Source organism: Dreissena polymorpha, chromosome 5 (genome assembly GCF_020536995.1).
Source record: "Dreissena polymorpha isolate Duluth1 chromosome 5, UMN_Dpol_1.0, whole genome shotgun sequence".
Taxonomy (NCBI): domain Eukaryota; kingdom Metazoa; phylum Mollusca; class Bivalvia; order Myida; family Dreissenidae; genus Dreissena; species Dreissena polymorpha.
This window is the reverse complement of record NC_068359.1, coordinates 69,915,660-69,939,078: the sequence shown is the minus strand read 5'-3', so window position 1 is coordinate 69,939,078 and position 23,419 is coordinate 69,915,660. Positions and strand designations below refer to the sequence as shown.

At 35.1% G+C, this 23,419-nt stretch overlaps 1 protein-coding gene across 46 annotated transcripts in view; it reads right to left on the bottom strand.

Annotated features, from left to right (window-relative positions):
- The window catches only part of LOC127832143 (keratin-associated protein 21-1-like), a 43,514-nt gene extending 29,706 nt beyond the window's left edge, over positions 1–13,808 (bottom strand). For 2 of the 46 annotated variants that reach the window (XM_052357414.1, XM_052357413.1), the window contains exons 1-4: positions 13,692–13,808; positions 12,425–12,748; positions 12,077–12,112; positions 626–752 (exon numbers count right to left, since the gene is read on the bottom strand). In XM_052357414.1, the coding sequence (XP_052213374.1) occupies positions 655–752; positions 12,077–12,112; positions 12,425–12,748; positions 13,692–13,749 (516 nt within the window). In that variant the 5' untranslated portion in view covers positions 13,750–13,808 and the 3' untranslated portion in view covers positions 626–654. Of the gene's footprint in view, positions 1–99; positions 191–625; positions 753–833; positions 918–11,463; positions 11,585–12,021; positions 12,233–12,265; positions 12,749–13,691 lie in introns of those variants that run through there. The other 44 variants (XM_052357409.1, XM_052357407.1, XM_052357432.1 and 41 more) reach the window with 40 other exon arrangements.
- Positions 13,809–23,419: the final 9,611 nt, after the last annotated feature.

The following is a 23,419-nucleotide window of genomic DNA, read 5'->3' as shown; positions in this document are numbered from 1 at the left end:
CTGATGCAAACAATCTTGCAACGTAGACTTTATTTTACAAACTAGAATTAATATAGAGGACGACATAAAAACGTTTGCGAATGCGTTTATTACCGGTTAAATACCAGAATTGAAGATACAAAAATAAAGATTGAGCGTCGTTGTCCAGAATCATGCGGGTCGATACCGGAGAGATCCACGTTGCATAGACCTAGAAAGCAGGAATATGGAAAAGAATGCACAGCTTTAGTGGATATTTATATTTCTACCTGGAATAAAATGCACACCAATATTATAATTAATATTAAATGGTTCATTAAACAAGTTTGTCAAAATGTTCTCGTTTACAATGCTCATCGATAAGGTAAGAGGTTAAGTTGAAACACTCAATACCATGTTCATTGTACCCATATGCATATGATGAAGATATATATATATGATCGCCATCATAGGTTTTGTGCACAAGCACTATCTGCAATAATTTATATAATGTTATAAGGTGCTAAAAACGGTTAAAACGTGATGTTTTTTACAACAAAGAATAGAACTAATTCGACTAATAGAACCAAATATATTTTGAAATATTTATAATTGGAGCGCATAAAATATTTATTGTAAAATATTACAAAAAGTTTGTTGTAAGTACCTTGAAACTGTTCACCATTTCTTGCTGGGTCAGTATTTCTTGCCGCCCCAACCACCTCCGTAACCACCTCCGTAACCACCTCCGTAACCACCTCCGTAACCACCTCCGTAACCACCTCCGTAACCACCTCCGTAACCACCACCGTAACCACCTCCGAAACCACCTTTCTTGCCTCCCCAACCCCATCCGCCGCCTACTCCGTAACCACCTCCGTAACCACCTCCGTAACCACCTCCGTAACCACCTCCGTAACCACCTCCGTAACCACCTCCGTAACCACCTCCGTAACCACCTTTCTTGCCTCCCCAACCCCATCCGCCGCCTACACCTCCACCATTACCGTATGCGCCGCCTCCGAAGCCCCATGAACCGCCTTTCTTGCCGCCCCCACCTCCTCCAAAACCTCCCAAGCCACCATCACCATATCCGCCGCCATAACCCCCTAAACCGCCATAACCCCCTTTCTTGCCTCCCCAACCGCCTCCGAAACCGCCACCGTATCCCCAGCCGCCGCCGACTCCCCAGCCGCCGCCATATCCGCCCCAGCGCGGTCTACAGCACACACCTCCATACTTGCAACGTCCGGCAGGGTACTCGTATTTCTTGTTGCACCACTTTTTACAGTTGCAACCACCAAACGCTGCAAGATATAAGAAAATAAATAGTAGCAACCACCGAACGTTGCAAGAAAAAAACAAATCGATAGTAGTTCGTTTTTCTTGTAGCTTTTACTTATATCCATACATTAACATTTGCATTGTTAGTTTACATTCTAATTTGTTAGCATATAATTAATAGTTGTCCTTAATGTAAACATTGTTGGTATTTATTCACAGATTTTCGTACTTTTTGAAATAGTAATCAAATTGATCTATAAACAAAAGAATAACATTTTAAAGAGTTTTAATTACTTTTAATAACAATGAACACTCTATAAAGTCCTTGGTTTCTTACTCGGGAACCCTAGATGCAAAAGCTAACGCTCTACCAATTGACCGTTGAGCGAATAGCAATGTAAACGTTTTTGCTATATTATTGATGAAAAGCATTACAGACGCTTTTTTATTGTTCGGATTGCGATTGTTGACTTTAAATAAACGAACAGCTATTTGTACTATTTTTAAAAGTCTGGCTTTTTGAAACGTTATTAATTACTTTTCTTTGAACCTGTGTACATTTTCCTGCCATTTGTCATTTGTCAAAACAAAGAGCCTTTTAACATATTGAAACCAATACACTATTACGTAATATCATAGTTGTATAGCTCGAAATTACATACATAGCATAAAATACTCAGTTGAATTGCCACTTAAAAAATAATTTTCAAAATTACGAAAATCAGTTTACAAGTCCTGTTAACAGGTCTACCGACTTGTTAGCTTCATACAAGGAGTATACCGCACCTTTCATAAAGACATGCCAATACAAGGCAATACATGACAATACGACCATAATATGACAACATGATCAAAGCATGCTGACCTACCATCAGCGGCGGAGAGTAGGGCCGCTACCAAGCAAAGCGCTATGAGAAGGTTCTTCATGGTTGGGACAACAGTAGACGTGGTCCGAAGCCAGATGACGACTCGATTTAACACCATCAGGTATTTATAGAGACCGCGTCAACCAATACGCGGAAAGAGCGGAAAGCGGAAAAAAGTTGTGCGATTTACTATGTAAGATTTATTATTTAAGATTTATTTTGTGAGAGGAATTTATATTATACTTATCAACTTAGTTATGTATTGGTTGCCATTTGTCAATTATCGGTGTTTGATAGAAATGTCTTAAAGGTGCATTTTCACAGATTTTGGCAGGTATTGAAGTTGGTCATTAAATTGTTTACATTGATAAATGTAAACATTGGATCGAAAAAGTTCCAATAAAAAAACGAGAATAAAATTACAGAAAGAAAAAATGTGACCTTAACTGGGCTCGAACCATTAACCCCGAGAGTAAAAGTCGAAAAATTAGACCACTCGGCAATCCGTACTCATACAATTAATTATGTAATTATACTTAATATAAGCTTTCCTCGTAGTGTAACATAATATAACGACAACAACAGAACTCTCCAAATTATTCAATCGTTTCGCGTTGCAACGCTTTATAATTTTCAGGTTTTTAGATCGATAAATTATGTATATAAAGGATATTTTAGAACATGGTAAATGTTCAGTATTACTGTTTCCTCGCAAACATCATAACTAAAACGAAAATTTGCGAATCTAAAACAATATTTTATAATTTTATCAATTTATCAGAACATGAAAAGACCTCTTTAAACTTGCCTGGACACTATACATACTTTATAGTCAAATGAGAATTAATTGCGCTTTGTATTACTCGAATAAATGTCTCATAAATAATCATTTATGGGTCAATAAAACAGATACAACGTTAAAATCTCTTTAAGAAGATTCAGTCTTTATGTGACAATTGGGAAACATTTAGTCATAGTACGAAATAAATTAAGATAAATATGATTTTACTTTGGCATATATAAATGAAAACGATGCATAAATCAACGCACATTAAAATAAATTTCGCTTTAAATGGATGTGCTTTATCCACATTAATGATATAAACCATCTTTTTTGCGCAAACGTAAATCAAATGTATTTTCAACAGCTGATCCATCAAATCGTGCCGTAAATAAAATGAGGCATTTGCATACAATTTCAGTTGCTAAAAATTAGATTAAACAGGCATCTTTTTTTAATGTATAAATATAGTTAAAGCCATGACTGGTATTCTGAAAATTCTTTTCAAAAACATAAAATACAAAAATGCATTTGCTTAACTCAATACTTGAAAATTGGGACAGTTATCACGAGAAGCGCTTAACTGATGGAATGCTTTGGCCATTTAAATATGAAATATTTCAATAAATGTATATTAAAAAATATTATATATGAATTAATTAATATTACAAGTAAATTATATTACAACTGAATTACGCACTTATCTTAAAAATATCACAGGCATGCATTTTGTGATCAGACCTATAAAAGTCATTTTCGTCAATCAAAAACATTTATATTATAATAATTATATGATTTATATATTACCTTGAACAAAGATGTCAATCAGGTATTTGTTGTTAAAGTTTCATATCAAACAATTTATTTTAAAGGCAACTGTTCCTTTACATGACCAAGCTACGTAATGAAAATAAAAACAATAATCTAACACGCCCATACTACACAACACCACAAGACAAACCCTAAATGAATTAATCAGTCATGCATCTTGGATTACCGTTTTGCAAAATTAGTGCTAAATGTGTGTGGTTTTGAACTGTGATTAGCGCAACAATACTTCTCCGTTCGAAACTAATTCATCTCTAGATGTCTGAATAGTAAATCTTGTCTTCGGTCAATCGTTCCATTAAGTTACAAAGATAAAACAAAATGGAATAAACTAAATATTTGAATATGTTGTTTGCAAAGGTAAATCACACAAGCATACGTATATTTGGTTTGTCATTAATATTTGGTGAACACTTTCTCTGAAAGAGTATAGTACCGCCTTACAGTGAAAACCAAGTGGCACATTTAAAAAGTCACATTTAGTAACATTTAACTACATGCATCATACAACAGTCAACTGTTCAAAATGATTCTTCATGAAAACTCCATATGTTCGGTCAAAAATGATGTATCAAAAGCAAACATCCTATTGTAATGGTTGATGTTTTTACAGACGTTAAGAAATACTTACTATTATGGTGAACTATAAAATCAAAATCCTATCACGTCGATATGGGATGCATGATTTTCTAGGATGATCACGTGGCTGTTACGATAGCTTATGTTTTCGTAGTGTTACACAAAGATAATACAAAACAAAAAGTGAGGAATGGCAGGTTCTGGAAATATATCCTAGTCAAAATTTCAGATTATTCCGTGACAATAAGGTTGAAATCATGGTAGTGTCTTTATTGCAATATTTGATCATTCCCAATTGTTTAAGGTACGCAATCGACGCGTTAGTTCCAATATACGTGCACATAAGGATGCATTTAACAGTAATGTGTTTGCAACTTATATTGATGATCTGTGGTTTAAGGAAAGTATATGTAGCAACAATTGTATAAAGCGGTGAGAGAAGGAACTGATGCAAATAGTAGACTTAACCACACAAGTACAGTCACTGAAAAATTATTTAAAACGGAAATAATAAAATTCAGCTTCGTGCTAGTATAAATTATCATAAACATGTCGATCGAATCCGGAAAATATAACATATCATTAAAACGTATGTCAAATAGATAACTCACTGAATTAATGAAAGTGATACCTGCCTTTCCTTACAATCCATTGGTCCCGGCTTCGATCATTTTAAAGACACCAAAAACGCCAAAGTAAAGTTTTTCCGAGAAAACGGACTCGAGAGTGTCACTAATGCGTTCGATATTATCGCGCTTAAAACCCCAACCGAAATTGAAAATCTCAAAACGTAAAAAATACTCATGTCATTCTTAATTGTAAAGATATAAAATTGTTCATTTAACACTTGCCATATTAAAATGTATTCTCACGATCGCCACAAAATGCTACTAAAACATTTAAAACTAATAAAACAGCGTGATATACACGATCAAGATATACCGGTTATCAACAAACGTAAATAATAAATCATTTTGATATAAATGTAACATCTTTAAGGGACAATTATTGTTCATGTTTTTTTTATTATTACCCCTTATGTTTTAATTGCCTTACATGTATTTTGTATGTGTTTTCGTGTCTGAGACAAAAGGACAAAATACGGTGTCGAGGTTTTTACGACTGTTGTAAACTGAGACATGCAAGATTCGATTAACTAAAGAGCAGTTGTCAACATACTGCTCTATTTTCTTTCTCCTATTGACCTGGCGTATGCGTGTTATGTAATTCACTGTTTGTTTTTGCAATACGGTAAATTATTGTGTCGTTTCTATGTTTGTACCCAATGTTTTTCATACAAATGTAGTGCAACGGCGGATGTACGTTCATTAAAATTTAACATTGACTATCAACTATGTACTGTGTGTCATCAATTTTTTTAATGATGAATTGATTTAAGATCAGTATATTTGTGTACGTAAGCATTTAACATCGGCCTTTATAAGTTTGTTAATATATTAGATTAATGATTCAAATAACTGCAAGTAAGCAAATAACCTGCATAGCATCACAACGAAACGGCCCTTGCATAACGGAAAATATACGTCTTACATTTATCGCGTCTAGTTTTTCAGCAATTTGTACAGTATATCATAAATCTGAAGGAAACGACCTTTTAGCGCTTAAAGGAACAATAAATAAATATTAATGCTTATTACATGGTAAGTGTCTCCAATAAAACATTACAATCACAATTAAATCCGTTAAGTTTGTTTTATTATATATATATTATAAGCATTTTTTGTCAAAATACTTACGGCGTATTTGCTGTTTTGTGTAAGATTTGAAGTCGTTTTGTTTTGACAAGTTGTAAAGGGCGCGTCCTACTCATATTGTGGTTTACGTCCCGCTTTAGTTTAGTGTAATTTGTCATTTAAAATAACTTTAATTGTATATAACGTCTCGTAACAATTGACATCTATCTATATTTAATGCTTACACAAAAATGTATCGATTAATTAAGTGCATTTAATATAATTTATTGTTGCTTATCCATCAAACGTTGTCATGAAACAAAAGCTATTTCAATATTTGTCCAGCGATCACTTAGGTGCATTTTATTCACAGCCATTGAGCTATATAACTATACGTTTTCAAACAGATCTATTAATTTCAATAATTACATTCATTGCATGTTTAATTGAGTTAAGAATGTTAGTGTTTTCCTAATAATTATAAAAAATATATTTATGAAAAAGACATGATCACCAGCTTCGTCATCATCATCATACTCATCGCCTTCTGAATTGTTCTCCTCCCTAATTTCTTCAAACACATTGAATGTAACAAGCACACATATGCGTCTTGTTCTGAGAAAACTGGTCTCTTAACTATATTGTTAAGAAACGACCAATGAAATCGTGAAATTTGCCTTCTTATTGTGGATTAAGCTCCGCTGATTAGTTGTCTCTGAATTATGTAGGCAAGAGATTTGTATCTATCTTTAGACACACTTTGAACCGCGGTTTAAACTCTTGAACTCGGGTTTAAGGAATAAATGTGCAAACGGCACTTTGAACTCGGGTTCAAAGTCTCTTTACCCTATAGTTAACTGTTAGATAATTAATGTGCATTCCGCGCGTCTTAACTCCAGTTTAAGACTTTGAACCGCAGTTTAAGACTTTGAACCGCAGTTTAAGACTCTGATCCGCAGTTCAAAGTCTCTTAACCATATAGTTAAGAGAGGAATTAATGTGCAAACGGCACTTTGAACTCGGGTTTAAGGTTTCTTAACTATATAATTAACTGTTAAATAATTAATGTGCATACCGCGCCTCTTAACCGCAGTTTAAGACTTTGAACCGCAGTTCAAAGACTCATAACCCTATGGTGGTTTAAGCTCCGCTGATTGGTTGTCTCAGATGACAGATTTGTATCTATTTTAGACACACTTTGAACCGCGGTTCAAAGTCTTGAACCCGGGTTTAAGGAATTAATGTGCAAACGGCACGTTGAACCCGGGTTCAAAGTCTCTTAACTATATAGTTAACTTTTAAACCGTGGTTTAAGGAATTAATGTGCATTTCGCTTGCCATAGAAAGAGACGCTTCTTGAAAAGGACACTTTCCCTAAAACACCCCCCTTCCAAAAAAAAAAAATAATAACAAGAGTATTCTATGGCTGAGAGGTCAGGCGTTGGGCGTTCCGGTGCAATCGATGGGGATCAAAAACACACACATAACACTTAAGTTACGATCATTTGGCGTAAATGTAATGGAAATCATTTGTAAAGGAAACGCGACAAATCACAAGATTGATATCACACGTAAACACGTGCGGTATAAGAAGGAAATGCACGTCTAGCTGAATGATTATTATTCATTAAATATAGTAGCCTATTGAAAATATTATTTTTATTTTCCCGCAACAACTTGTTTGTCCTATTTAACCACAACTATATCGTGCACCTAATATAAATATGAATTATGGTTTGGCTATATGCCATAAAGCAATTTAGAGTTTTAGTTGTTCGCTTGCGAACAACTAAGGTTAAGAGCAAGTTTTGCAAGCCAGTTTTGCTAATGACCCAAATAATAATATAATAATTCGCGGCGCTGTTTCAGTTCTTGAACTACAATCATTGTTTTCAAGTCTCAAAATAAAAAAAAGAGACGGGAAAACAGAACTTGTGTTTTCCGCTTCAAAAAAAAGACGTGAAAACAGAACTTTTGTTTTCCCGTCGCCAAAAAAAATAACTCCTGAAAACAGACTTATTTTGTGTTTCCCCGAGTTAATTTTTTTTTTGGCGACGGGAAAACATAACTTGTGTTTTCCCGACTTTTTTTTGGAGCGGTGATGTCACCTAAGTGCCACCGTACAAACTACATAAGCGTGTTGAATATTTCCTAAGTTGTACGATCGGTTTTAGTAATCTGCTACTAAGTTAGCATCTAACAAGTGCACACTATACCATTGTACAGAATACAAGTTGACGAATCAACATTTTACAACGCATTTTCAAGTCAACCGGTTTTAGGGTACACATTATCATAAGTAGCAGCCACAGGTGTTGGGCGCGTGGCCAAGTCACTTAAACACTATCAATATGTCATAAAACAACATTTTTCATCATTTTGACCAAAAATAAATTCTGATATGATATACATATACACGGATGGTATCTCTTGAAAATCACATACATCAACATTTTTAAGCCATTAAGTGCCTAAATGGCGGTCGATTTTCGTAAACTATGTACCATTTTGTTCGGAAAGATTGCCTCGTGACGAAAAATGACTAGGAACGGCTGCTTGCCAACATAAACTGCAATAAAACAATTCCCGAACTCGTAGAAATGCTAGGTCGGCTCTCGTCTGACCGAACGTTCAGTGCCGATTTTAACAAGAGTAAAACTATAGAAATACCCCAGCTACCGAACATAATCCGCATTAGTACAATAATCAAATACGAGTTTATCAACTTACAACACAAATTTGTCCTTTTGTTTGCGTTCTAACGTCGAAATCGTTATAAATCGTGAATTGTTTATCGGCAATTTCGAGTCCAGCTCCATATCGATCAGAAGGTAAATACGGTTCTCGGTTTCAGGTATTTGGTAACTCTGAGGCGCGAAACCAATAGTTGGATAAATAGAGTAAAGTGAAGGACGGATCATCGTACATGATTGAAATAAACATTCTAACATAACGATTATATTAGTGTTTGATGTGGACAAAAAGACAAATATGTGTTGTTATTGATAAACTCCTATTTGTTTATTGTACTAATGCGGATTATGTTCGGTAGCTGGGGTATTTCGATACTTTTACTCTTGTAAAAATCGGCACTGAACGTTCGGTCAGACGAGAGCCGACCGAGCATTTGTACGAGTTGAGAATTGTTTTATTGTAATTTATGTTGGCAAGTAGCCGTTCGTGTTCATATTCCGTCACGAGGCAACCTTTTCCAACAAAATGGTACATAGTTTATGAAAATCGACCGCCATTTAGGCACTTTATGGCTTAAAAATGTTGACGCAGGTGATTTTCCTATGTTAAGAGATACCTACCTTGTATCCTTGTATATATACCAAATATATTTTTCTGATATAATATATATATATATATATATATATATATATATATATATATATATATATATATATATTATTTTTTTTGGTCAAAATGATGAAAAATGTTGTTTTATGACATATTGATAGCGTTAAAGTGACTTGGCCACGCGCCCAACACCTGTGCACCAGAAGAATCATTGTTTACATTTACAGTGGTTCCCGGCCCGTAAGCGAGGCATTGGTTTCTGGCTAAGACGTAAAATAATTTTGTCGCTCCCATCGCGTGTAGATTTCAATAAGACTTTCCAACTGTGTAAATGTAAACTTGTAACATTGCAAGATGTAAAGATACGCGATGACTTATCTAGACTTGTTCACATGCTCACAGTGGAAATCGGCAGTTCGTTAAAGTTACTGTTGCACATTTGTATACTTTAGCATTCACCTTTGTAAAGAAGCGTTAGAGTTGTGACAAAGTTTTGTGCGTCGTGTATGCGATTTAAAAATAAAAGTAAATGTATATTTCACATTTTGAACATTTAATTTTTTATTCATTGAAAAGTTTTAATTGGACAATACACAAGATGAACATTTGAGATTTCTCCACCTTAAAAATTAACATTGTTGAAAATTGAAACATTAAATATCAAACATTGTTTATTTTAACGGATATTATTTGACATGTATGTATACTCTATAAGTGCAACATGGAACATATCAGCAGAATAATCAACACGTGCAATATTTCTGGTGATAAATAATATTGGCTGTCTTTCCCTTCCATATAATACCGCATTAATTGATGTGATGCACAGTGTCTTGATCACGTTTTTCTATAAGCGAAATAGACACGTGTAATATAAAGCGTTTAACATGTCCTTAATAAAGGGCTGTGTGAATTTGTCTAGAACATTAGATTTTCGTGCTGGGAAAACTGGGCTTAATGCAGGTGCGTGGAGTTCGTCCCAGTTTAGCTTGTGCAGTCGGCACAGACAAATCAGGGGCGACACTTTCCGCTTTTATGGTATTTTTCGTTTCAAGGAAGGCACTTCTTACCAAAAAATACAATTAATGCGAAATTACCAACCCAAATTAGCCAGTGCGGACTACACAGGCTAATCGGGAACGACATTTTACGCACATACTTTAAGCCCAGTTTTCCAGAACGTGACTCATTAGACCACGTTTCAGCTACGATAATGCCGTATCGTGGTTTATTGCGAAGTAATTGTGTACGACTGGTTTTTAACCTGCAGGTGTAAAAACGAATTAATCGGAACGACATCCCCAACACCGATTTGAAACTGTTTACAAAATGAAAAATATAAAAAATATGTAAATACAAAGTAGAAAAAAATCATTAAACCCCTTCACATAACTGCGATTCGAACAACATGCACTCATTGCAACAGTCAGAGTGTAAACGTGTGAATACTATATATATATATATATATATATATATATATATATATATATATATATATATATATATATATATATATTCGATAGCAATAATAGTACAAATACGTGGAAAACGTTATTCAATATCTGAAAAACAAAGCCCACAAATATTTGTCCCTATTTGATATGGTTAATGGTACAGGTATGATTATTTACGTCAAACCGTTTAAATCCTTCGAGTTTTTTTCCCAAAAGCAACAACAAAAGATACAATATAAAAATCAAGCCTCTAAATGATTGGTCTGTGCCACTAGTGAAAATCTATGTTCAATGCACATAAGGAAAATATAATATTACATGAGAAATCAACACAACCCAACAATCAACATATGAGAATTGTCGTTCTTATATGGGTCAAATGACATATTAGGTCAGCGGCGCTCCAGACAAGCCTGAACCATCACCCAGTCTTCTCCGGAGCTATGCTGTCCGCTAAAAATTAACGCGATGTTTCGAGGTTTCATTAACAGACAGGGTAGCTCCGAAACAGACCATGGGATCGCACAGGCTTGTCTGGGGCTACGCTTGCCGCATATGTAGTATAACCATTTCCGCTCGACAAGGAACATAATAATTATCATTGAGAAGATGCAGCTGTATTGTTGCCCCCTGTTGATCAATACATTGACTTAAAACAATGTTGCAACGATGACCATATGTTTAAAAAATAGAATTAATTCAACGGAGGACATACAAACGTTTGCAAATGCGTTTATTGCCTGATGAATATCAGAATGGTAGATACAAAAATAAAGATTGAGCGTCGTTGTCCAGAATCATGCGGGTCGATACCGGAAAGATCCACGTAGCATAGATCTAGAAAGCAGGACATGAACATGAAAAAAGCACAGTTAAAGTGGTTATTAATATATCTACCTCGCCAAAATGCACAACAACATTAATATTAAAATGTAATGGTTCATTTAAACAAGTTTGTCAAAATGTTCTCGTTTACAATGCTCATCGATAAGGTAAAAGGTTATGTGTTCATACACTCAATACCAAATTCATTGTATCCATATGCCAATGATGAAATATATTATTACCATCATAGGTTTTGTGCACAAGCACTATCTGCAATAATTTATATAATGTTATAAGCTGCTACAAAACCGGTCAAAACGTGACGTTTTTTATCAACAAAGCATAGAATATTAATTCGACTAATAGAACCAAATATATTTTGAAATATTTATAATTGGAGCGCATAACATATTTATTGTAAAATATTACAAAAAGTTTGTTGTAAGTACCTTGAAACTGTTCACCATTTCTTTCTGGGTCAGTATTTCTTGCCGCCCCAACCACCTCCGTAACCACCTCCGTAACCACCTCCGTAACCACCTCCGTAACCACCTCCGTAACCACCTCCGTAACCACCTCCGTAACCACCTCCGTAACCTCCCCAGGGCCAACCACCTTTCTTCCCGCCCCAACCACCTCCGTAACCACCTCCGTAACCACCTCCGTAACCACCACCGTAACCAACTCCGTAACCACCTCCGTAACCACCTCCGTAACCACCTCCGTAACCACCTCCGTAACCACCTCCGTAACCTCCCCAGGGCCAACCACCTTTCTTGCCTCCCCAACCCCATCCGCCTCCTCCAAAACCTCCCAAGCCACTATAGCCATATCCGCCGCCTCCGTAACCACCTCCATAACCACCTCCGTAACCACCTCCGTAACCACCTCCGTAACCACCTCCGTAACCACCGCCGTAACCTCCCCAGGGCCAACCACCTTTCTTGCCTCCCCAACCGCCGCCATAACCACCTAAACCGCCATAACCGCCAACACCGAACCCACTTCCGCCTCCAAAACCACCGCCATATCCCCAACCGCCTCCGCCTCCGACACCCCAGCCGCCGCCATATCCGCCCCAGCGCGGTCTACAGCACACACCTCCATACTTGCAACGTCCGGCAGGGTACTCGTATTTCTTGTTGCACCACTTTTTACAGTTGCAACCACCAAACGCTGCAAGAAATAAGTAAATTAATAGTAGTTTTTCTTATAATTTTGTAGCTTTTATTAACTTTCATGCATTGCAATTTGTGTTATTAATTCAAATGTTCATTGTCAGTTCTACATTTCGTGTTGCGTCACATTTTACAGTTGCAACCACCAAACGTTGCAAAAAGCAAATTGATAGTAGTTCTTTTCTTATTGTAGCTTTTATTTACCTCTATATGTTAGTCTACATTCTTATGTGTTACCATATAACTAATAGTAGTTGTTAATGTTAGCATTGGTGGCATTTATGCACAGATGTTCGTACTTTTTGAAATAGTAATCAAATTGATTTACAAATAGAAGTATAACATTTGGTTTTAATTACTTATAATAACAAGGAACAAAAGTCCTGGGTTTTTTACACGGGAACCCTAGATGCAAAAGCAAAAGCTACTTGTTGACCGTTTAGTGAATGGCTATCTCGGTATTAAACTTTTTTGCTACATCGATGAAAAGCATTACAGACTTGTTTTTATTGTTCGGATTGCGATTGGCGACTTAAAGTAAACGAACATATATGTGTACTCTACTTCATAGTCTTGCTTTTTGGAACGTTATTGATTACTATTCTTTGCATCTGTTAAAATTGTTCTCCAAGTTGTCATTTGTCCAAACAAAGAACCTTTTAACATATAGAAACCAATACACTATTACACAATATCATAGTTTTATAGCTCGAAATTACATACATAACATAAAATACGCTACTTAATACTGTAGTAAAAATTATTTTTCAAAATTACGAAAATCTGTTAACAAGTCCTTTTCACAGGTCTACCGACTTGTTAGCTTCATACTAGGAGTATACTAGGATTATACCGCACCTTTCATAAAGACATGACAATTCAAGGCAGTACGTGACAATACGACCATAATACGACAACATGATCAAAGCATGCTGACTTACCATCAGCGGCGGAGAGTAGGGCCGCTACCAAGCAGAGAGCTATGAGAAGGTTCTTCATGGTTGGGACAACAGTTGACGTGGTCCGAAGCCAGATGACGACTCAGTTTAACACCATCAGGTATTTATAGAGACCGCGTCAACCGCTACGCGAAGAGCGGAAAGCGAAAACAAAGTTATGCAATTTGTTAGGCAAGATTGATTGTATTAGTTTTTTTATTCATCATACTGATTAATTTAGTCATGCATGCGTTGCCATTTATCAAATATCGGTGTTTTATAAAATATGTCTTAAACTTGCAGTGTCACCATACATACTTTATAATCAATTGGTTATTAATTGCGTTTTATATAACTCAAATAATTGTCTCATCATTAATGTGTCAATTTAACAAATACAACGTGAAGAACTGCTTCGGACGATGCAGTCATTAAAATCTATAACATGACAATTATAGAGAATTATAGAGAATATGTCAGAAGTTTAGTTCTTATTAACTGGTAATATTAATTAATATATTTTAATGACGGCCTTTTTGTATTTTTAAAAGAAGAACAGACCAACTGGACAGGAACGAATGGTTGTTCATCATAGTGTTTCTCTCCTTCTGAAGTTTTTCATTGCTTATATATGATACTGTTTTATTCATATGTTTACTCATATGTTTATTGCTGGACATGGACGCATTTAAGGCATTCATTAAAATTAATTTCAAATTCTTAAAAGAATTTGAACATAGAGTGTACATTCATTTCTGCTGAAGAAGTATGAATAAAAACATATTTTATAAATAATGTATTGCGTTTGAGGTTAATTATTCACATTCAATTACGACTGCCTTAAAATGAAGTGTAAAACATTTAATGCGGAATTTATTCGACTAAAATAACACGAAATGTTAATCAATGATTGATAATTGTCGGTAAAAACCCAACAAATGGCGTTTTGTTTGCGGTGAAAAACCATTTGTTTTACCTTTAAACGCGAAATGTCAATTAATGATTTGCATAAATGTTGAGTTCGTTAGTTTAAATCATTCCTTTTTATTGGGTTGAAAACAAATTTAAAGTGCCTTCGCCGTCAAAATATCATGTTTATCATACATCTTCTATGATTTTATATCACACAAATGCGGTTTGAAAAGACCTTTGAAATGACACGCAAAATACATGAAATTTGAAAAAAATCGAAAAACGTTATCAAAAAATATATTCGTGTTACATCCACTAGTCCGTTCTTAAAGCCACATAACTATTCATAATCATTTAATATTTCGTAAATAATTACGTTCAATAAAGTAAACCCATGACACATCAGTGATCCTATAGCAATAGCCAAAAATTCAACAGTAGATGTGGTCGTATTCAACGTATTCAAGCTAAACATATTTGATATAGTGTTTTCAAGACAAATAATGCATACAATTCTTAAGTAAATTAAAACAAAATAACTCGAATTCATTTACTTTAAACCGAACATATATTTTCTAATACGAATACTTACTTCACATCACCAAAACCTATAGCATTAACATTATTTTACATGTTTTTGATATAAAAGAACCGGTTCCTTATTCCTTATGCAAATCGAAGAAGGAACTGGAATGTTATTTCTATAAATTATAAATCAAAATGAACCAAAGTGACGAAAACATAACGAAAATTATTTTAAATGTAGGACGGGTATACAAATATTAATTGCCGTACATTTCATTTTTGTTGTATTTAATGATAACATAGTTCCTAATTCGGTTTGAATAAGGAATACGGAGCTCGATCGAATCGAAAAAGGAACTGGCATTTTTATCATTAATTTCAACAAAATGACATGTACTGCAATTAATATTTTTATACCCGTCCTACATTTACAATAATTTTCTTTGATTTATTCGTCACGTTGGTTCATTATGAGTTATAATTTATAGAAAGAACATGCCAGTTCCTTATTCGATTTGAATAAGGAATAAGGAACCGGTTATCATTACTTAAAACTCAGTAGAAATGTATTGCTATTAGTATTTTTTTTAACATCTACATTTGGTATATATAATGATGTTCATTGATATGAAGTTAACTTTGGATCAATTTCATTGATGTTTAAGTAAGAAAATGCCAGTTCCTTATTCGGCTTAAATAAGGAACTGGTTCCTTTTTCCTTATTCAGCCGCGAAAAAGGAACCGGATTATAAATAAAAACAAACATGTTGAAATGTACAATATAGCGCTTTTATATCACATACATATAAAATAATGTTGCATGCTTTAGGTTTTGTAGAAAAAAAATCTGATGTGAAATTAGTATTCGAATTAGAAAATATCGCTTCGGTTTAAACAAGAAATCCTATGCATGCGCTAAAAAGAAAGATGAATATGTAACGTAATACATAAAGTAAATGTATTTGAGTTATTTTGTTTTGATTTACTTAACCTATATGTATTATTTTTTTCTTTAAAACCCTTTATCAAATATGTTAAGCTTGGATAAGGAATAAGGAACATTTCCTTATTCATTATTCAAACAAAGTATAATGAACAGTTCCTTATTCCTTATTCGAATAAGGAACAGTTCCTTATTCCTTATGCGACTATACTAGAATAACAATAAAATGAATAATAATTATAAAATATTAAAGGGTTAACAATAGGGGGACATGAAAGGAGAAAAAAGGGAATAACAGGCGGAGTCGAACCCATTAAATTTGGTAAATACTGATATACTTTACATAACACTTGCGAACATTAATGAGGGTGGGGTTAATCTAACGTATAATGGCAACAAAATTCAAATACAAAATATATTACACAATAATAATTCATTTAATCGACCAATTGAGCGGGTGTGGGATATACACCAGAACAACACAATTAAAGTTGTACGAGGCGCAATGAAAGGGAAAAGGGCGATAATCAGCTAAATTCCTTGTTGTTACCTAGCAACATATAAAACAAATTTCAGATCATTGTGATGCATGCATCTCAGTAAGAGGTAGTCATTCAGAGGCAATATGTCCATTTAAGAACAAAACTTGACGGTATTATGCAAACTCAAACAGTAATGTCAAAATCTATATAATAAACATTGACTCTGTATTTTATGTATGTTTGTCATTGCCGTCTGAAGTCTTATTCTTGGATCAGAAACTAAGATAACTATCCATAATTTGACTCGGTAAATATGAATTAGCAACAAAAGCATTCCTTATATGTTTCTGTTATTTTACCATGTCAACAATGCTTTTCAAATATGGTCGTGTATATGTGGAAAATATTCACTAGAATCTAATAATATTCAGGATTAATAATACAATCCAAATAACAAACGTATTTTTATCTAAATAGCATTACTTTGCGAACTATTTATTGAACGCATAAAAATATGATTTGAAAGCAGATAAGTAACATGAAAACATGCTAAACATTTATCTTTGCGTACATACAATGCATATGGGAAAACATTTGTTATATAAGGAAAGTATGTAATTCATCTTATCACCAAATGAAATTCCAAGTCTAAAAGTACAATTTAACTGATGTAAATCTTTTTTTGCGGATGGTTTCGTCCCAGATGCGTTTTTTTTCCATCGATCTGACATCTGAAATTTAACGTTAAAATAACAAATCACTTAATATTTATCAAATCGGTGTACTTACATTTAAAGCCCCTAACCATCAGGATCGAACGTCTTAAAACTTTGACATCTAACTATGCAACAGCCCGTACATTGTATACTGTTATAAATAAAAAGAGTACACACAACGTATGTGTGAAACATTTTGCAATAACTTCAGAATACAATTTTCCCTGAATACTTTTTAAATTAACGTTTTCTTTTTTTACTGAAAGTACCTCGTGACAGTCGTAGAGGCTGCTAAATTAACTGGCTGTTACAGTTTTGCGCATTCTGGTCCTTTTGCGCTTTTAAAGGGACCTTTTCACAGATTTGGGTATTGTTTTAAGTTTGTCATTAAATGCTTCACATTGATAAATGTAACAGAACAAAAGAGTTCCAGTATGAAACAAAAATAAAATTTCAGAAAAAAACTAACTCGGACCCAGGCTGGAACCATTGACCCTTGGAGAAAACCCCTAGCGCTAAAAAAACTCGGCCATCCATGCTGACATAGTAGCGGAAGTATTTTATATTTCATATAAGCAATCCTCGTAATGTCACAAAATATAGACGCTCGCAAAATGCGCTTAAGTGAAAGTGTTCAGCACGAAGGTACATTTGTAAAGGCTTTCTCAAACGTCCAAAAAAGCGTCTGAGTATTATAGCTTTTGCAGCATAAAGACAGCTGCCATCACTCGTCCAGACTCGAAACGAGTGATCTTCCGACGGCGTACAGGTCATACTAAACTAAACCATCATATGCATGTACAGGAGATTCCACTACGTTCCGTCGCATCGTTGAGAAGCCGACCAAACGGCTAAATGCATCATCCAAGCATGCATGAAACACCGACCAATGAGAGAGAAATATATGATTGAAACATGTGCGCCCGCATACAAAGGTTTACGGGCAGGTGGAGACGCTACGGAACACCACACGTTTCATCCTTACTTTCAGTCTCCAAGTGTAGCGAATATCGAGTAGAAGGCCATAAAGCCATATATTTATTGTTACACAGATTAAACAAAACCAAAATTTTCTATTTAAAATCGTATATTATATTGCAACCAAAACCCGAAGTCTTTGTATATTACAATACTACGACAGCGACCCATATTATATACGAACAAAATATGTGTACACATTCAGACAGTACCGCATGAAAAACTATCCAAAATTGCTTGCACTCTCTCAAATAGTGGAATATCATGATCGTTCAATAATAGCATGGTGCGTTGAACAATTAGTGATAAAGTGGGAGGGGGAAGTTGTTGGACTCTTTAAGACTTAACAGACGTATGAACATTTAAAATAAGTTGAAGGCAATATGATATTCAATTTCCTCGGGCTCCATTAATAACATTCGTGATAATATTTCACATCAAAGCCAACATGTCGATGCTGGCCTGCTGTGTCAAGTTGAGATATCGTCAAGATGTACGTCAGCAGAAAAGTCCATCGTTTTATCGTCAACGTTAATCCACCCATCCAACGTGAGATTGCACCTATGCTAGGCATCTTTAAAGGAAATGTTTATGACATAATAAACAAAATATTGTTACTTTGGGGAAAAACTGCAAAAAATTTCATCATCTTTACATGTCACAAATTCAGAAGAGGAGGGCTAGATCATGGCAGTTATACATAAAGTTAAGCTAAGGAAGATGGAACAACTGTGTTACTTCTGATTAGGCAATGGGTCATTTTGGTGGGTCGTTTGCGCGACGAAATGTTTGCTTCATGATACCAAAGACGAAAGAGTTATCGTCAAACTTAATTTTGTTAAGCATGAATTTTTCGCCATTGGTTTCATGTCATGGGCTTGTGTATTTTATGGTGGAAACCCGAGATTTTCTTTATCAAAATTGACTTTAACGTTAATAGACAATTCTATATCAATAGGGTTGAATTCTATATCAACAGCTTTGTGAAGCCGTTTCTTTGAAATGACGTTCTGAAGGTCGGAAGTCGATGGTGTTCCGTCAGGACAGTGCCTCAAGTCTTAAAAGACCATCGCGTTTCTGAAGAAGCAGACAGTGAATTAAATTGACCTTGACGAATGGATGCCGAAACTTCCGGATGATGCTCAAATGGACTTTTGTATATGGGGAATCCTTAAACGCCGTCTACAGGAGCGCAAAGTTAACTCTGATATAGGTCTTAAAAAAGCTCTTTAGGGCGAGTGGAGAATACTCGGTCAAAATAATTTAACGCAACTCTTGGATCGTGTCCAAAAAGGTGTAGGCTTATTTACGGATGTCATGGATCTTATATTAAACACTTACTTAAATAAAGGTACTGTTGCAATTCTTATTTTCCATCATTAATTGTTTTCAAATACAATCTGCGCGCCTCTCGTATAATTGGAATTGCAAAAGGAGGCTCAGATTAGGGATACGTTAAATCCGGGCATTTATTGGTGCTCGATTTTACTGAATATACTTTTTTATTCCATAGAAACAGCAATGGACAATGTGTTTATGATTCTTATAAAATTGGAAGGGCATTTTGAAGAGGCAAAATTCTATTCACAAATTATTTGCGAATTACTGAAAATTATAAGAACGATATATTGAACATAAAGTGAAATTCGGTAGTCGTACAATATCAAGGTTACTTTTATAAATATTGTACCTTGGCTGTATCCATACTGAATACTTCCCATAACGACAAGATTTGAGCCTCGTTCTGGCATACAATGGACTTAATGCATAAGCGTTGAGTGTCGTCCAATAAAAGCATATGCAGACCGTATAGGCTAATTATGGACGGCACTTTCCGCCTAAATTGGATTTTTATTAAAAAGAGACTTCTTTGAAACGAAACATACGTTAAACGCAGAAAGACCCTGATTATTCTGTGTTGACCGCACCTGTAAGACTGGGAAGACACTTTGCGAACATGCATTAAGCCCCGTTTTATCCAAAAGAAGGCTCATTTGATTGACAGTTAGAATACTGGGGCTCTGTAGAACCACTATTTGGTGTCAACCTAGCTCACTTTGTGTCTCACACCGACGTGCGTTCTCTCTGGTCAACACCTGCGTTGCAATGGAACTTATGATTTGTGAAACGTTGCCCATAGGTAATATTATGCGCAACGTCATTGAAATGTCTGGTGATATAAAGTTCCAAATTAGTATCATCATTAAAATTAGCGCCATACTCTCTGCCATCAGCATCATCAGTGTCCCATCAGAGGACAAGTATGGTCAGATTATCATTTTCTTCGTCAGCATTATCAACATCTACGTTATCCTCGTGATTATAATCACCATTGGCACCGACAGCATCATATCAATAAGCAAGCATGTAATTGTGCATCCACCAGCAATATCGAGTTCATATCGTGCCCGCGCGTACCAGGGGCGCGTACCCCCCTCCCACAGCTGGCTGTCAAGTTAGGAATTTGTATAATAATGGGCCTACTGAAATTTTTCTCTAATGAAAGGACCAACAGTACCTTTTCCCTTAATACACAAGAGCAGATGTGTTTTATTATCCCTGATAAATAAGGGGATTAGCGCTATTTGACTCGCCAGTGGAGCTAATGTTTAGGCAATGCTAATGTTAGGCAATGTTTTCATATCGCCTTGTACACACATTACCACTTGTGATCCTGAATGCCTTATCTATCGATGGTTGATGTAACACGTATTTTGATTTGTCAAGGTAAGAGAAGCAGCGAAGGCAGCAAATGATACCGGAGGTTGTAGAATTGAAAATTGCTGATGTTTATCATTTGTGGAAAACAAATACTGTTGGTACGTAAAAGGTAAAGGCATGGGTTTATAGTCTGATTATAGTTAGTTTTCACTTATTGCATATGAAACATAAACGGTATTTAAGAGACCTTTTCACCGATTTTGGCATGTAATGAAGTTTGTCATTAAATGCTTCATATTGATAAATTGGATCGAAAAAGCTCCAGTAAAAAAATAATACAATTAAAGAAAGGAAAAAGAAACCCTCGACTGGACTCAAACCACTTATCCCTGGAGTAAAAGTCTAACGCATAGACAACTCGGCCATCCGTGCTCATACTATGACCGCTGTATTTAATAATTCATATAAGCAATCCTCGTAGTATCACAAAATATAACTATAACAGAACTCTTCAAATTACTCAATCGTTTCGCGCTGCAACCTTTATAATTTTCAGGTTTGTTTAATCGTCAAAAGATGCCTATAATGGATATTTTAAATCATGGTAAATGCTCATTATTACTGTTTCCTCCCAAATATCATAACTGCAACGAAATTTTGCGAATCTGAAGTTTTTTAAATTTTGTCAATTTACCAAAACTTAAAAAGGTCCCTTTAAGAAAGCGATCCGTCTGATAGAAAAATAATCGTTATAATTAATTGTATTAAAAATAAAAAAAAAGATGTTGACGATAGCGAGTGTTGAAGATACAAAATGATGACGTTTGTAATTAATATAATTATGATCAATATGAAAATGATGGAATGCTGATGAGGATGACAATTATGTGATGTTGTTTACGTGGGAATGACGGAGAAACATGATAATGCAACATACGTTGATGTTGAAGCAGCTTACACCACACATCGAACGCTTTTGAGTGTTTAATATAAAAGTTCGGTTAACACCGAAGTGCGTTTTTGTAGTGACGCCTTTTGTTGTTTAACACCACTGTACGAAACGCATTTTATGGTAATGTTGAACACCACAGTTGGATGACACCAAAGTGCGGTACAACAGGGCTTTTAAAAAAATTAACTCGTGTCAGATGTAAACCAGAGCAACCAAGCTTAACTTTTTAAAGCAGCTTCAAATAGAAACAAGAGTTCCGCGGTCGGAGATGACCGCATTGAAGCCGGATTTTTGATTTAAATGACAGGAAAGTACCTTTCGTGTTTTTGTCAATGCAATACTTAAATTACTGAAATATTGTTCAAAGGTCAAAATGAAATGTAAGTACTTTTCAAGGCATGAGCAAACCTTGTGTTATGTTTTGAATGCATGCATATACATGAACAACAATAACATTTAAGGTCACAAATATGAACTTGAATTGACAATTAGGAAAGTTTGATCTCAATTTTTTTATTAGCAAATTAGTAACATATTGTTTGAAGTTTCCATCAATTTCATTATCAAATGTAAGTGACCTTGACCTTCAAATGAATGACCTTGAAATGTCCAGTGGTTACTTACTAGTTCTGGCCAACCTTCATGTCAAGTTTCAAGACTCTAGGTCCAAGCATACCAAAGTTATAACAACTTTAACATTTTTACATTCAAGGTCACAGTGACCTTGACCTTCAAATGAATGACCTTGAAATGTCCAGTGGTTACTTACTAGTTCTGGCCAACCTTCATGTCAAGTTTCAAGACTCTAGGTCCAAGCATACCAAAGTTATAACAACTTTAACATTTTTATATTGAAGGTCACAGTGACCTTCACCTTCAAATGAATGACCTTGAAATGACCAGTGGTCATCTGTTAATCCTGGCCAACCTTCATGTCAAGTTTGAAGACTCTAGGTCCAAGCATACCAAAGTTATACCATGAAATAAGAACTTTAACATTTTACATTCAAGGTCACAGTGACCTTGACCTTCAAATGAATGACCTTGAAATGACCAGTGGTTACTAACTAGTTATGGCCAACCTTCTTGTCAAGTTTCAAGACTCTAGGTCCAAGCATACCAAAGTTATAACAACTTTAACATTTTTTATATTGAAGGTCACAGTGACCTTGACCTGCAAATGAATGACCTTGAAATGACCAGTGGTCATCTGTTAATCCTGGCCAACCTTCATGTCAAGTTTGAAGACTCTAGGTCCAAGCATACCAAAGTTATACCATGAAATAAGAACTTTAACATTTTTACATTCAAGGTCACAGTGACCTTGACCTTCAAATGAATGACCTTGAAATGACCAGTGGTTACTAACTAGTTATGGCCAACCTTCTTGTCAAGTTTCAAGACTCTAGGTCCAAGCATACCAAAGTTATAACAACTTTAACATTTTTTATATTGAAGGTCACAGTGACCTTGACCTTCAAATGAATGACCTTGAAATGACCAGTGGTCATCTGTTAATCCTGGCCAACCTTCATGTCAAGTTTGAAGACTCTAGGTCCAAG